This window comes from Filicampus tigris, chromosome 6 (genome assembly GCF_054856515.1).
Source record: "Filicampus tigris isolate MCC_2025a chromosome 6, RoL_Ftig_1.0, whole genome shotgun sequence".
Taxonomy (NCBI): Eukaryota; Metazoa; Chordata; class Actinopteri; order Syngnathiformes; family Syngnathidae; genus Filicampus; species Filicampus tigris.
Window position 1 is genome coordinate 9,189,457 of NC_141222.1, and position 14,793 is coordinate 9,204,249.

Genomic DNA, 14,793 nt, shown 5'->3' on the forward strand with positions numbered 1-14,793 from the left:
TGCACATCATGTCACTTAATGGACTTGATCATGGATCCAAACAGACAATTCTGTACTTCAAATTCCAAACTTTTGACTTTGCCGTCCACTGTTAACCCCTGCTGTACGTCCTGTCTCCAGTTTATTCTTGGCAGACTCTCCCATTGAGCTATATCAGTATCCAGGCGAACCAGGTCTTTAGAGGTGTCTTAGCTCGGCTAAAAAGGATCAAGCTAAGAGGATTGCGATCTGACCGACCACATGGAGTTATGGTCTGTCGAAAGCGGCTCCACATTAATGAATCAGTTAATTTTTGTTGTTGTAATAAGTTCATTTAAAAATATTGATGTGTATTTATTTCTTTTTTCCACATCAAATCAGTCCGGTCAGTCCTAACCAAACCTTGTTTCTTGAACTTATAAATCTTCCTTGGATGAGAGTCGAAACGTCTTTTAAGACAACCAAAGCAGTCCAGTTGCCCTGAGAAAGAAACCTGGTTGAATGGGAATATCCACATTTCCACAACATTTATTTCCGAAGCATCTTTTATTTGTTTATGTGATTCTATGCACTTGGGGATATTATGGAGAGCAGTTTATATCATAGTAGTTTAATACATGCACCAAAAATAAAGCGAACATACATTTACAGGACTATATGAAGTTATTACATTTCACTGTCTGGACTATATCTATCCATCCATCCGTTTTCTACCACTTATCCGGGGTCGGGTCGTGGGGGCAACAGCTTAACCCATTAAGGCCTAAAGCGCCTGGCGAATCATCCCTCTAAAACTTAAGGGCAACTTCAGAATCACCCTCTAAAACCTGAAATTTTCATGGAAATTCAACACCTACAAAATAATTGAAATCTCAGCCGTCGATATCATCATTGTCTATAAACACGTCTTAACCATATATCACGATTGACTGGTTCAAAATCCACAAGCGCGCCGTCTAAATCACAACCGTCACTTATTTCAGAGCTCCTGCAGTCGTCTGCGTCCGTTATTACTGCTCCAAAAAATTCTGTGATATCCTACGACTGCTCACGACACCATCACATGTATATTCCGATGCATTTCATTGGCTAATAGACCCAGAATAGGTTTAAAAAAAAAAAAAGACGTATCCGCTTTGCCGGCTGTAAAGGTGGATATATGCAACAACGCTCCCGCTTCTCTAGTGGTAGAAACACGGTAATGCGCTCCTGGCCTAAATGGGTTTAGCAGGGAAGCCCAGACTTCCATCTCCCCAGCCACTTCTTCCGGCTCTTCCTGGGGGATCTCACGGTGTTCCCAAGACAGCTGGGGACATCGTCTCTCCAGCGAGTCCTGGGTCATCCACTGGGCCTCCTACTCGTGGGACATGCCCCATACCTCACCAGGGAGGTGCCCAGGAGGCATCCTAACCAGATGCACGATCCGCCTCATCTGGCTCCTCTCTATGTGGAGGAGCAGTGGCTCGACTCTGAGGCTGCTCACCCTATCTGTATCTCGTTGAGCCGCGAGTGTTTGCGCACATAGTGAATGTTTGCGCACATAGCGAATGTTGTTTTTTGGCAGGTTCCCTAAAAGTTTACAAACAGTTGCAAAAGGTTGCAAAAAAGGTTTTTCTTGTTCAAGAAATTTTGAACATGTTGAAAATTTCTTTGTGACAAGAAAAACTGTTTACGACCATGAAAATGTTGACAAATGTCTGCCGAAGGTCTTTGCAACCGTTTCCGACAAATCTTGGCGAAAAGTCAACATTCGGGTCCCTGCAAACACTCGCCAACCTCGCCTCTGAATGAGATACGGGGATTAAGGGAGAGCTCGGACACCCTATGGAGGAAACTCATTTTGGCCGCTTGTATCCGGGATCTCATTTTTTTCTGTCAGCTGTTTGCATCTGCTCTCTGCAACCGTTTTTTTTGGGGAGTTTTGAACGTTTCATTGCTTAGTTTGAGCCACATACTACGCAGAACGGACTTGTTGACTGAAAACCGGTCTGCTGATATTGTATACGAGTTGTAGGCTTTTCATCTTCTTGTCATTTTGTTGCGGACTTACCTTTATTACCTCATCACGTGATGAGATGTGCGGTTTCACATGTACCGTGGCGTGTGAATATGCAGCTGATTTTCAGAATAAAGCTTCTTTCTTTCTGATTATCAATCGAATTTTTTTTGGTCAGTCTCTCTGTGTGGCCTGGTTCCAAATATCCAACTTGATTGGTGCTGGTCCACAGCTTGGTGGTTACGGACAACTGGTTTACATGACATAGTGGTAATTGTGAAGGAGATTTATTGCTGGTTATAGTTCATGTCTCCTTGGGTAAAAATGTGTGAAGGATGCAGGAGTACTGGAAAGGAACTGCATCCCCCATTAATGAAATCTCTGCCTCTCTCCCTCCCTCTCGCAGTGCTGTGCTCAGACAGAGTTGGCCAGGTCACCAAGACATATCATGACATTAAGGCAGTCACACACCTGCTGGAGGAGGTAAGACGCACAAGTTGCCTGCACGCGCGCACACACAACGGCATGAAAAGGACTTCAAAGAGGATTAAACTCCTGCCACTTTTAGCACACTTCTTCCTGTCAATGAATAAGCAAATTAAAATTTGGGTCAAGAAAGAGCAGCTCCGTCGTTGTGCTACATTGTCACACTTTGTACGAATGCAATTTTTTTCAGAAAGAGCGGGATCTTGAGTTAGCAGCACGGATTGGTCAGTCGCTTCTGAAACAAAACCAAGAACTGACAACCCGAAATGGAATGCTGGATGAACAGCTAGAGAGTGCAAAGGAGGAGGTACAACCAAACCCGATATGCATTAGTTCAACCACACTTCAGTTATGACTCTTTTACTGAGACGGACTCAAGTTATTGTGGCCTATTTCCCAGATTGCACAACTGCGTCATGAACTTTCAATGCGAGATGACCTTCTTCAGTTCTACGCAAGCACAGAGGAGATAGAAAACGCGGAATCACACTCACCGTGAGTACAACGAACACATAGAGAGATGCTTGACAATTAACAGCGTGCCCAAAAGTTCTTTGCTGCATAATCATCATCATCATCATCATCATCATGAAAACATATCCTTTGGTGGAAAAGTTCGTACACGCCAGAGTGTTTTAGCAACCATACTGCACCATACAAAAAGCTTTGGAAGCTAATCTGGTGATTTTTAGTCAGTGCAGCTGTTTTCAGTGTTGGTCCATCTGTATGAAACGAGGTTTATAGATTATACCATTACCTTACAAAATAAAATAATTACGAAAGCCAATCTAAAAAATGCGTATACGGCAGAGGGTTTTAGCAACCATACGATACAAAAACCTTTGGAAGCATAAAAGGTTAAATAGTATATATTATACCATTACCTCACAAAATAAATTGAAAAATATTTCAAATCTTCTCCTTGACTTCTAATTTAAAATTAAGATATCCATCATTTTTTTGTGTGTATGTAGTATTACAGTATGATGAGGCAATTTAGTTTTATAATAACGGCCCTGTGAGGTAAACCATAACAACAACGTGGCCAGCACAGAAAGAAAAAAAAAAAAAGAGTTTAACACCTCTGGTATGTACAGCACAGAGTGAATCATTGAGGTTTAATTATTACCTTTTAGAAACTGACACCGATCTGATAAATGGGGCTTAAAACAATTTAAGGTACTTCCTCCAACGCCTATTAACTGTCAATCTCTGTGTCAGCGCTGGCAAAAGTGGAACAAGAATCTAACGTGAGAAGCATAGCCACAGATCCTTTGGTCAGATGTAATTAAGAGAGCATTACCTGTCACTAAGACTGAATTTGCACTGCAAGTCACAATTCTGATTGTTGTCTACAGTCGACCATTGCATAATTCAGTACCCGCAGATTTTTTTATTTTATTTTTTTTTTCAAACTGGTTTCAGCAGTTAAAAATATTTTTTTTTTATATTTTGGGGCTGTGTTTTTGCTCTAGCAGTGACAACACAGAGGTAAATAAAAGCAAAGGTAAAATTGTATACATTCTAACATTTAGTTCAGAGGTGGGCAACTCCGGTCCTCGTGGGCCGATATCCTGGATGTTTTGCATGTGTCCCTGCTCAGACACACCTGATTCAAATGATTAGGATAGTTATCCAGCTTCTGCATAAGCTTGCTGATGAGCTGATCAGAATCAGGTGTGTTGGAGCAGGGAGACATATAAAACGTCTAGGATACTGTCCCTCAAGGACCAGAATTGCCCACCCCTGGTTTATTTGGTCTGGGTTAACTTTTACCTCGCTCGATTTAAACGCATTATTTTTTTCCTCTTCAAAGATCCACATATATTCGCCATATTTCGACCATAACTTGTTTATATATATATATATATATATATATATATACATATTCATCGTGTGAAAAAATTTTCTTTACAGAATAAAAAGAAACGAATCAAGCAGTTCTCTCAGCAACCTTGTCCACTACGACTTCATGCAGCAGAAACTGAAATGTTTAGAGGACGAGAACCGCAAACTTCGACTGGAGGTAACCACATTTCAGTGTGCACTGTAAAGTATGAACTAAAGAGACATTTTTCTTCCATCCCTGGTGATAGTAAGTTAAAAGTAGCTTTTTTTTTTTTTTTTTTTAGATATCCTTTGTAAATCAATGTTATTTGTTGGGTATTTATTTTCCAGAAATGCAACCCATAATTAGGTTCAATATATTAGAAGTCTACATAATAAATCATGACACCCAACATTATTTGTGCAGGCCAGTGAGCTCTGCACTGAGACAACTAACTTTGAGGAACAAGAGCAGGAGCTGATGATGGTGTGTGTGGAGGAGCTGTGTAAGTCGTCTCATTAACCAAAATTGGAATTGCAACAATGTGATTGCATGAAACACTCTTTTATTCACGTGCAATCATGGCACCTGTGCTTTGTTTAGCCTCTGTCAACAAGCAAGTAGTTGACCTATCAGACGAGCTAGCGCGCAAAGTGGAAGACTCTTTTCGCCAACAAGAGGAAATCAGCATGCTCCTTGCCCAGATTGTTGACTTGCAGGCCCGCTGCAAACGCGTGAGTACAAATTTAGAACTCAATACTTAAACCAAAGAAGGTTTATATCATGAGTTACACTAAATTCCTTGCGTCCGCAAATAGTACTGCTTAGTTGCAAACTTTCAAACGCTGTACCTTCTTTTGGTCCCTGTAGCTTTCCAATGAGAACGAAGAGCTGAATCAACATCTGAGTGCCTCCCGTGAGAATACCTTGAAAATGCAATCTGAGGCAAGAATCCAAAATCACTTTGATTAATCTATTTTCAAATGATCATAATTGAGCAAAGACATTGCACTGTCAATAGTCGATGATTTTAGCTTGACATTTCTGTTTCCTCCTGTCCGCAGCTCAAGGACCTGCGGGACAAGTACTGCCAGTGTGAGGACATGCTCCACGAGGCTCGAGAGGACATCAAAAATCTGCGAAATAAGAGTCTGCCCAACAGCACGGTGCAACGCTACACTGCTCTGGCCACTGTCCTCCCCATGGACAGCCTGGCGGCGGAGATTGAGGGCACCTTCCGTAAAGGCTTGGACACGCCTGCGTCGTCTGAATACAAGTAAGCGTGGGGCTGGGTTCCCGTATCCCAGCACAGTTTGAAAAACGAGCACGCCCGCACAATGTCAGCAGGGATAATACAACAATGTGTTTTCCAGCAGCAAATTTCTAGAAGTCATTTTTGGTCTGGCTTTTTGCAGGCGCTGTATATATGTCATTATTCAGAGCACGTATTCCGATAAATACCTAGTGTATGTCTGTTTTCCTTCTTGCAGAACCCACCCGAGGCGTGTGTTTGAAACGGTGCGTGTGGTGAACAGGTCGGTGAGGCTGCGCTCTGTGTGCCACTCTCCGGGCTTTCCGGGTTCAAGCTCGGTGTCCCTGCGCTCCAGCTGCACCAGCACCCCCCGGACCAGTTACTACGGCTCCGACAACGCCAGTCTTACACTGGAGGACAAGCCCAGCTCCGGTCCGGCCCAGAAAGAAGAAAGGTGCATCAGAGAACCTGAACACACACTTGTGTGTCACCGCCAGAGTCATTTTGAACACGTTTTTTTTTTTTTTTTTCCCTGTAGCCTCAGTGGGCCAAAGCGTCTGGGCCAGCCAGGCACTCCGGGAGGCCAGGACCTTGAAGCCGCCTTGCGCAGCTTGTCAGCTCGCCAACAGAACCATTCCTCTGAGCGACCTTTCTTCGATGTGGAGCGTGAGCGGAAACTGCGTGCCCTGGCAGCAAACAGCGAGCGGGATGAGGGTTCGAGTGGCTTCTTGACACCAAATGACAGCCTAGCCTCCAGCCCGGTGGCATCAACCGGCACCAACTACTCCAACGGAAGCTCTCGCCAATCCTGTGACTCGTCAGGATCCAGGTCATACCTGCCCGACCGCCTGCAGATCGTCAAACCACTGGAAGGTACTGCTTGAGTGATCTTTTCAAGTTGATATACATTCGGATAGGTGTGTGTTGTGAGCAACTTCACACAAAGAATTGTAATCATTGTTGGCATAACCGCCTAACACTAATTATCCCACACTTGAGACTCTTTAAGCCTGGCATTGTTCTAGGGCTTTCAAGGTCTCCCATGATTATTTTAAAGGACAATAACCATTTGACAGATTGATTGTTGTTATTGTTGGGCCTTACAAAACAAAGTAAAACCATCTTTTCTACAACTTCAAATTAGTAAGTAATAAATTACCACTGTCAATAGCCTTTTTTTTTTTTTATTGCTATCATTTTCATTTTGAATACAATGACCACCCTCCTTCACATTCACAGACTCAACTATTTGCATATTTTTTTCCAGTGGAACTTATCCCAGCTATTCACTGAAAAACTATTGCCGGCTCTCGGTGTACTTTTGTGCTCTTTCTGTAATGCCCTAAGATGCTACAAGATTTTGCCAAGGCTCTGACTAATAGGAAAGTAGTAACTGTGTCAAGGAAGTAGTGCTGTGCAATATTACAATGTATATCATAGTGCAATCTAAAAATGTCTTCTATACGCTAATAACCCTCTTTTTAAAAAAAAAAAAAAGTCGCTTTTTTGTCACGTAATCCAAGCGTAAACATTTGACTGTGGTGACTGGATATTGATACATCAAATGTATTTTCACTCATTGCTGCCTCTGGTTCTTCTCCTCAGGCTCGGTGACTCTGCACCAGTGGCAGCAGCTGGCCAAACCAAACCTGGGGGGGATCCTACACCCTCGTCCCGGAGTTGTGACAAAGGACTTCAGGGAGCTTGAAGTGGACATACAGCACGTGTACAGTCTGAATGACCTGGAGGAAGATGAACCTGACCTGTCGCTGCTCTCAGGAGCTCACAGCATGGGTAGGACACCTGTCAATTTTTTTTTTTTTTTTACAGTATACAAGCCAGTCCGAATGTAATTCACTCCAATTCAGTTTTATTTATATAGCGGCAGCTCCCTGCAGAAGTTGTCCAAAGGCACTTTACATGTGGAGTAGGTCTAGGTCGCTAACTGAATGACGACACGCTGTGCCAGCATGCCAGGCAGCGTTGAGCTTTGCTGGATGTTGATGCAGCGTAATAAAGAGCAAGAAGAAGAGGCAGCCTGAGTAAATGGTAATGAGAAATGGGTTTTCACTTGTGACCAACGAGGCACTTAAAGCACTGCCCTCATTCATCTACTGACGACACAGCATCAGAAGCATAGTATCATGCCCAAGGACACTTTGGCATGGTCACAAGGGCTGAGAATGGGACCCACAACCTTTGGGTTGGGAGACGACCGCTCTAGCACCTGAGCCATGCAACTGGCGTTGTGCCATTCGAGCTGACAGAACGTATGCCTGCTGCGAGTAACGACGGTGTGTGCCTTGTTTGTGTATGTTGCTTCTCAGCATTTGTTTGAAGGGTTACAATTATTGCAACATCTATGCTCATTTCTGTTGGCCCTTCTGTAGTCTTTCATTTTATACCTTAGCATTAAGATAGTGGATTTTATATTTTTCCCTCCCTGAGAGCTACGACTGACGCGACGCCATGCTAATTGCTAAGGTGTCATGATGGCAGGGCAGTCATCTTGTATGTCTCCCATTTCTTGACAGCGAGAGACTGAGAACAGGGGCTAAGAATTCTCTTTTTTTTTAATGACATTAAAGAAATGAGAATTAAATCCATTTTTTTTTTGTTTTTTTTAAATAGTCTCTCTCTATATCACAGCCTTTCATCTATCACGGTTGCGTCTGGTATATTGCATCTCTCGCTATAAACAGAGGTTCACTCTATTCCGCTCAATACTGTGATCTTCTTCATACTTCATCCACTAAGTCAACACTTGATATTTATTTTGTACGCAGCACAACATCTCTACAACTATAACCACATTTTTTAACGGCGAATGCCATCAGTACAGAGTATTATTTCTGCATGTTGCAGCAGCGAGTGTATACTTTGTTGTCAATGTTGTGAGAGGTTCAATGTGATTGTTTTCCTTCCACCAACCCGCAGTGTCTCCATCGGGTCCCAGCCACCCTCAGACCTTTCCCACTCCCACCATCAACAACTGCCGAGACCCTCAACCACCCCTCCTCACCCCCTCATTCCCCCTTAGGTAAGAATTCATGTAGTAGTCCTGCAACTTTGTTGTAAGCATTCCCACTTGCGTTGACACCCCCGGGTTTCTTTCACAGCTCACAAATGATTGGATTTTTTTTTAGGAATCTGACCTTTTTCGTTTCAGGCCGAGAGTTACAACATTCTTTTGCAGTGGTCTTAAGTCACTGATATCAGTTTTTCTCATTTGACCAACTTTTCCTTTTCCCTCGTGGTGGCAGGAAACGTCTGTCCAGGCTCTTTCTCCAACTCTAAAGGAGCAAAGTAAGAGCTGGTGGCTCCAATATTACTTGAATTCTCAATTTCCTCTTTTGAATTGTTAACAAGAGAGGCACTTAACCATGTCTGCCTGCTGCCTCATGTCATCAAAGCAACGTCGTGACGACGGCGAGTCTTAGGTCGAACGTCACAAATGAACCATGAGCTCGTTCGGTCACTCGTTCTATGGAAAGCCGTTTGATCATTGACTTGATATCCAGTTTCAGTTTCATGTACTAGTACACTCTTTGTACTCACTACAAAGGCAATTCAGTGCACTAGCAGAACATCCGCGCCTTAACATTTTTTAGCGCGCACTTCTGCATGACATTTCTGCACACTAGTAGGACAACATGAGGACTACATTCTACATGTAATCAATGAAGCAGAACTGTGCACTAATTGACATCTGTGCTCTAATAGTACTACTAGTAGAATTTTGATAATGTCACGAGTAGTACTAGTTGTAGGACAAAGAGTGGACTAGTACGTGGACTTGCTGGGTATCAAGCATATGGTATCGATCAAGGGTCGGCAACCCGCGGCTCCGGAGCCGCACGCGGCTGTTTCGTCCTTCTGATGGGGCTCTGCGTGCCTTGGGAAAATAAATTGTGAAGTCCATTTTTGGCCACTTTCATATGTGCTCCTAGATCGGAGACATATCGGATTTTTTTGCAATGTGACCGCAGTCTGAACCATGCCAGGTCGCATATCTGACATAATAAGCCGGGTTTGCATGGAGCCATGTATTTCGATTAGAAAGGATTGAAATGACCAATCGTAATGAAAATGCTCCATAGTGTATAAACACCCCAATCGGATTAAAAGGCCCAATCCGAATGGAATTTCATTTGGATTCACAAAAACATTTCAATCGGAATCGGCAGGCTGCGTCCGGTCTGCGCATGCTCTGCCTTGGCGAAAATGCGTAGTGACGTCATTGTATATGCACTTGGTAAATGGCAGCGGCTTACCAGAGCTCGACTGCCACGCGAGAACTTGATTTAAAGTACTGGTAACTTGTTATTATCAAGATGCTGCTTTAATAAAAGCATTAAAACAATCTCCGAGCCCAAAATGTCATCTGAGCCCAAAATGCGCTCCGCGTGGGTCAAAAGTGCTGCAACTCTGCGATTTTTTTTATTTTATTTTTTATTTTTTTGTGCAAAAGTTCAAAATGTGTTCATTTAATAAATAAACTTTAATTTTCTGAAACATGGATGGACTGCATGTATTTCATAAGCAACACACTATTTTACAAGTGGAAAGATACATATTCATCTAGGCTAACATCTTCATTTCAGATTTCAAAAAGGTTTGCGGCTCCCAGTGATTCTTTTTCCGTGGAAGCCGCGGCGAAATGGCTCTTTGAGTATTAAAGGTTGCCGGCCCCTGATCTAGACGCTTATTCGGCTTTCCGTTTTGTGTGCCCTTTTCTTTTTGTTTTGTTGCACATCCTCAGCTCCAGTTCACTTTTGTGTTGAAAGCTTGTTGAGCTGTTCCATCCGCTCTAACTTGTTTGTACACCTCTCATACTCGTGCGGCTCGTTGAATGATTTTTTAAAAAAAAAATTAACGACTGTTTCATAACAGTTAACCACAAGATTGTATTGCGTCAGCCTTGCCTCATCAACCTGTTTTTTTTCTTTCTTTACTTTTCACCACAACTGCTAGCCAACCTAATGAAAACGCTTGCACCATTTTGTACTCATCTTCGTTCTCGCTCTTTTGCAGCCATCACCCTGTCAGCCTGCCATTATGTCCGAACTGTGAGCACGTGAGCGCTTCACCTGTTTCCGTCCAGCAGCACTTTGGCCTCGCAGGCTTCCCCAGCCCAAACATAGACCGGTCATCACCGGGACTCTTGCAGCTTCTGGAAGAACGAGGGATCACCGCCTGCTATTCTCCTCGCCAACACGCACATCGACATCGCATCCACGGAACAGATCCTCAGCTCTCCAGCGCCGTCGACAAACGCGGAGGCTCATGCACGGACACGGGTGGGACGAGGAACATTTTCAGCTTGAACCTACTTGGAGAAGTTTCAGCGTCTCAAGCTGCGCAGTGTGGCAGCCCGGAGCAAGACGAGTCGTGACGGCAAAGTAGAAGGAATTGATGGGATGTCCACCTGATGTTTTGACCACTATCTCACACTGCTGTTTGCCCACTACACACGTCCGTGTCCTCTTTTCCGTTGTCGTGGCAACTTGCGTTCTCCCACATGTTCATCTCAGGACAATCGCCCAATCTCGTGCTGCTTAATTGCGGCAATAGCTTCTTTTTACACACAAATAAGAAATTTCAAGGAAGCTGAAATAATCTTTTTATACCATATGTTGTAGAGCTTATTTAACCTTTTTTTTTCTGGGTAAAAAATATTGTATGTGGTTGATGTAAATTTCATGCAGTAATTTATTACTGTCACACTGATGAACTTTCAAATTGCACTGAAACACATCTGGTCTTCCTTTGTATCACCTGCTGTATTGAGAAAACTCACGTTGTATATAACATGATCATGTATCATTAAATCAAAGGAACTAGATGACGACGCACTGAGAGGCCGAAACAATGACTGCACTAAATAATGTCAGTTATTCACCTTTAGCTGTTTTGACATCGCAAATGTTGTTTGGGCATCAAAACACTCATTTCAAATCAAGTGAATGAATGTCATTTAAGAAAACACAATAGTACTCATGGCATCATAGGAAATTTCATTCTACTGGGTTAAAATAAAAACAGTAATGGTGTTGGACATGCTTTTGAAAGCCATATGCAATCATTAGAAGTAGTAATTGACACAGTCATCTGTAGCAAAAAGGGCATAGGATACTGTAGTTTTCAAAGGGAATAAAATGAGAAACACAGGTTATGGTCACTTGTGCTTGAAGTTAACCAAAACACTTTTGTCTGCACTTTGAATGTGCTATGTCTATAATTGCATCCTCTGTAATATTCCAGTGTGTTTTTGTGTGTGTGTACCATCCCACCTGTGAATAAAATGTTGTTGTTTTTCCATATCAATTCAGCTGTCACGAATGACTTCTAACTTTGCAAAAAACTTTATTCATGAAGTTGCAAGAGTCGTAAATGCACAGCATCAAAGCAAACGCGTTGGGTGAGCACTGAAGCAGCCGCGGCCTCCCCTTTCATTCGGCGTCCCGGCGTCCAAAGTCCACCCAGCCCTGATAGTCACGGTTCATCATGCAATCAGAGTTCACCATCTCTGTGAACAGATCATTCCTCTATGAAGCATGTGAGGCGTTTAGTACAAGCGCACAGATGGGAGCATCTCTTGGAAATCTGCCCTGGCCTCCAACCATTTTTTTTTTTCACACCCCAAACCCACAGCATACCTGAGATTGCTTGCATGATTTGTTTGGTCATAATCACACGCTCGTCCTCCGAAAGGTGTGCCCGTCTCGCCGTGCGTGCAGGCAGAGGCTCCTGTCTGCCCGCGGAGGTCCTTGCTAGCGCCCTCCCGGCTTGGAGTTGCTCTACTTTTTCGCTCGCAGTTGCAGCAGCTGCAGCACATGCGAGCAAAACGAACACCAGTGCAAACGCTTCCATCCTGTTTCCTGACATGACTGCCGAACAAACCTCTACTCATTGGCTACTCACAGCTCCCCTTTTATAACACCGGCGAAACATTTGAGCCGGAAAAAGATCTATACGTGTCCATGGCCGAGCTTTTGATTGATCGGGCGCCCGGTGCGCCGTACACATGTATGTCAAGGAAATGATCATTGCAGAATCCACAATGCCATTATTATGCTTGTCAGTTTCCTGTGTAAAAGCTTTTTACACTGCAATAACAGTAAAAAAAAAAAAAAAAAAAAAAAAGTCAATCTATTTACACTAGCAATCCAATAGTTCCTTAGTGCATTTGAACCAAAACACGGGCTATGATGTGTGCGGGCAGTTCTTAAAATCACTCATCTCGTAGACACACAACTGCAAGGGTAAACACGTTTTTTGTTTCCTTCTTCAAATGTTTACACACATTTGACGCAATAGCAGCCAAGGAAATACAACACTGTTTGTGACTCATCTTAGCCTTTATTTGGTTCATGCCTGGGTTGCTCCAAATTAAGTCTTTGTGACATTCTAATCGGAAACAAGGTATTGTGTAAGCAATTTATCGTTTCAATATGATCAACAATTTCCATTTATTTCAAATTCAAAGGATTTTGGCAACTAAAAACTGTGAAACTGCAGGTCCTATCAACAAATGAGATTATGTAATTCGTGTTTGAGCCTGTGAACGCGCCATGTGAATTTCATCAGATTAAATCATTATAAAACATGTACACACCCATTAGTGAAATCTCATCTATGCTTCAACCAACGGAGAAAGCTTGTTCCCTTTACCTGTTGCCAGGTGAGAAGTTACTCCAAACGCACATGCACCGACCCCCCACCCCCCCTCCCCCCCCCCCACACACACACAATTTATCAGGAAATTCCACTTTCACTGCATCTGTGCTCAAATATCTGAACTTGAACAATATTCTGTTATTCAACTTGCAGTCATCTTTACATGACTACTCATGGATATTATGTTAAAATCCAATATGCATGTCTGGGCCAAAAATATGTCTGTGGAGGTTTAAACAGAAATTCACAGTATTGCAGATGACAGCCGCAATCGAGCATAATCCGAGAATTTGGTCTCTTTTTTTTTTTTTTTAACAGAAAAGGAGCATAATCACAAACTTAGTCCAGGCATCTGAAAAGTGTGTTTTGTAGTAATTTGGTGAAGTGGCCTGAATTGTATTGCAAGAGTTCAAAAGCACCACATTTAAATCAATGTCACCCTATGTAAAAGAATACCATACATCTGTATTTAATTGTAATTTAATCTACAAGGCTCATGTATTTTTTTCTTCTTCAGTAATACAGGTCTTAACATAATTCTCCAGAGACAAGAGAAGTTTGGTACTGCAAAATGAGTTCAGGGATGCAGAATAAATTGCTGGTGCTGCATTATGACACGCCAAGCTTTCCCAAGAAGGGTGTGCCACACCACAGGCATACTTTTCAAATACTTGTTTCAGTGAATGCCTCTTTGAAATGTGTTTAATCATGTTTCCAGTGTGACAGGTGCGACAGTATATGTTTTAACTTATTGGAAAAAAAAAAAACGCAAAACCAAATGACTTATGAGTCATTCAAAACAAAATCAATTAGAAGCCATTTGTGGCAGTTAAAAGGCCTCTCTTTAGCGAAGTTATTGCTCTAATCGACAATGCACAGTATCGACGTGTAGGGCAATTGCAGGTGCGCAAAGTTGATCCCAAGTAGCTGAACCTGCCCAGCTGAGGCAGTGATCAAATGTCATGGGAGATGGACAGTTAAATGTGGCTTGGCAGCAATGAAGGGTGTGAGCCAAAGAGGAGTGTTTGGTGAAAAGGTTAACAGAGGCAACTGAAATAGCTTCCTCTTTACCGTGCATTGATTTTGTATGCAGAAATGTTATTGACGCTCAAAGACTATCCATAAATGTTGCATCATGAAAGTGTCATTCATTCACCGTGTCAAATTGGCAGCCACTGCATTAGAACATATGTCCAATGATTGCTACAAAAGCTTTTTAAGGTTTCAGTGTGCTAACATCATTTTCATTGGACTACTAATTATTCTTCTCTTCCTCTGCCTTCCCCACTAAAGTTCAGGGTCGCTGCAAAATGAACCTCCCCAAACTCCTGTTCTGAGCGTCCTCATACCTTCACTTTGAAACGAAGCAAATCCTGATGATGTACAAAATCTTTGCATCTCCTCTTTGGCCTTCCGTGTGGTCTTTTTCTTTCTGACTCACGGCCTCCCTAACAGGGTCATCTTTCTCCATGATCCCTAGCTCCATCTAGATGCGCTCACTTCTCTCCTTCACTTTGTCTCGTTGTCTTGTTACAGAGGTCGTGGGTTTGAATATATATATATATATATGAA

The 14,793-nt window shown here is 42.7% G+C and overlaps 2 protein-coding genes across 2 annotated transcripts in view; one reads left to right on the forward strand and one right to left on the reverse strand.

The window, feature by feature from the left end:
- Window positions 1–11,868, forward strand: part of hap1 (huntingtin associated protein 1) — a 37,608-nt gene extending 25,740 nt beyond the window's left edge. Inside the window, exons 5-17 of the mRNA XM_086032792.1 lie at window positions 2,382–2,458; window positions 2,652–2,768; window positions 2,862–2,956; window positions 4,379–4,487; window positions 4,716–4,794; window positions 4,893–5,023; window positions 5,160–5,234; window positions 5,354–5,565; window positions 5,780–5,995; window positions 6,080–6,414; window positions 7,147–7,335; window positions 8,479–8,581; window positions 10,576–11,868. Coding sequence (XP_085888918.1) covers window positions 2,382–2,458; window positions 2,652–2,768; window positions 2,862–2,956; window positions 4,379–4,487; window positions 4,716–4,794; window positions 4,893–5,023; window positions 5,160–5,234; window positions 5,354–5,565; window positions 5,780–5,995; window positions 6,080–6,414; window positions 7,147–7,335; window positions 8,479–8,581; window positions 10,576–10,936 — 2,099 coding nt within the window. The 3' untranslated portion in view covers window positions 10,937–11,868. The remainder of the gene's footprint in view (window positions 1–2,381; window positions 2,459–2,651; window positions 2,769–2,861; window positions 2,957–4,378; window positions 4,488–4,715; window positions 4,795–4,892; window positions 5,024–5,159; window positions 5,235–5,353; window positions 5,566–5,779; window positions 5,996–6,079; window positions 6,415–7,146; window positions 7,336–8,478; window positions 8,582–10,575) is intronic.
- LOC147145681 (uncharacterized) lies at window positions 11,554–12,674 on the reverse strand. Its single transcript, XM_086033525.1, has 2 exons — window positions 12,201–12,674; window positions 11,554–12,070 (listed from the first exon to the last, which is right to left on the reverse strand). Exons 1-2 carry the CDS (start codon window positions 12,427–12,429, stop codon window positions 11,994–11,996), a joined length of 306 nt encoding a protein of 101 aa, XP_085889651.1. The 5' UTR covers window positions 12,430–12,674; the 3' UTR covers window positions 11,554–11,993.
- Between the last annotated feature and the right edge of the window lie 2,119 nt (window positions 12,675–14,793).

Bases quoted from the DNA above. Each gene is read 5' to 3' on its own strand.
- LOC147145681 (XM_086033525.1), bottom strand. From the start codon at position 12,429: ATGTCAGGAAACAGGATGGAAGCGTTTGCACTGGTGTTCGTTTTGCTC. The intron at 12,071-12,200 runs GTATGCTGTGGG...ATCTGTTCACAG, and splicing joins AATCATGCAAGCAATCTCAG to AGATGGTGAACTCTGATTGC.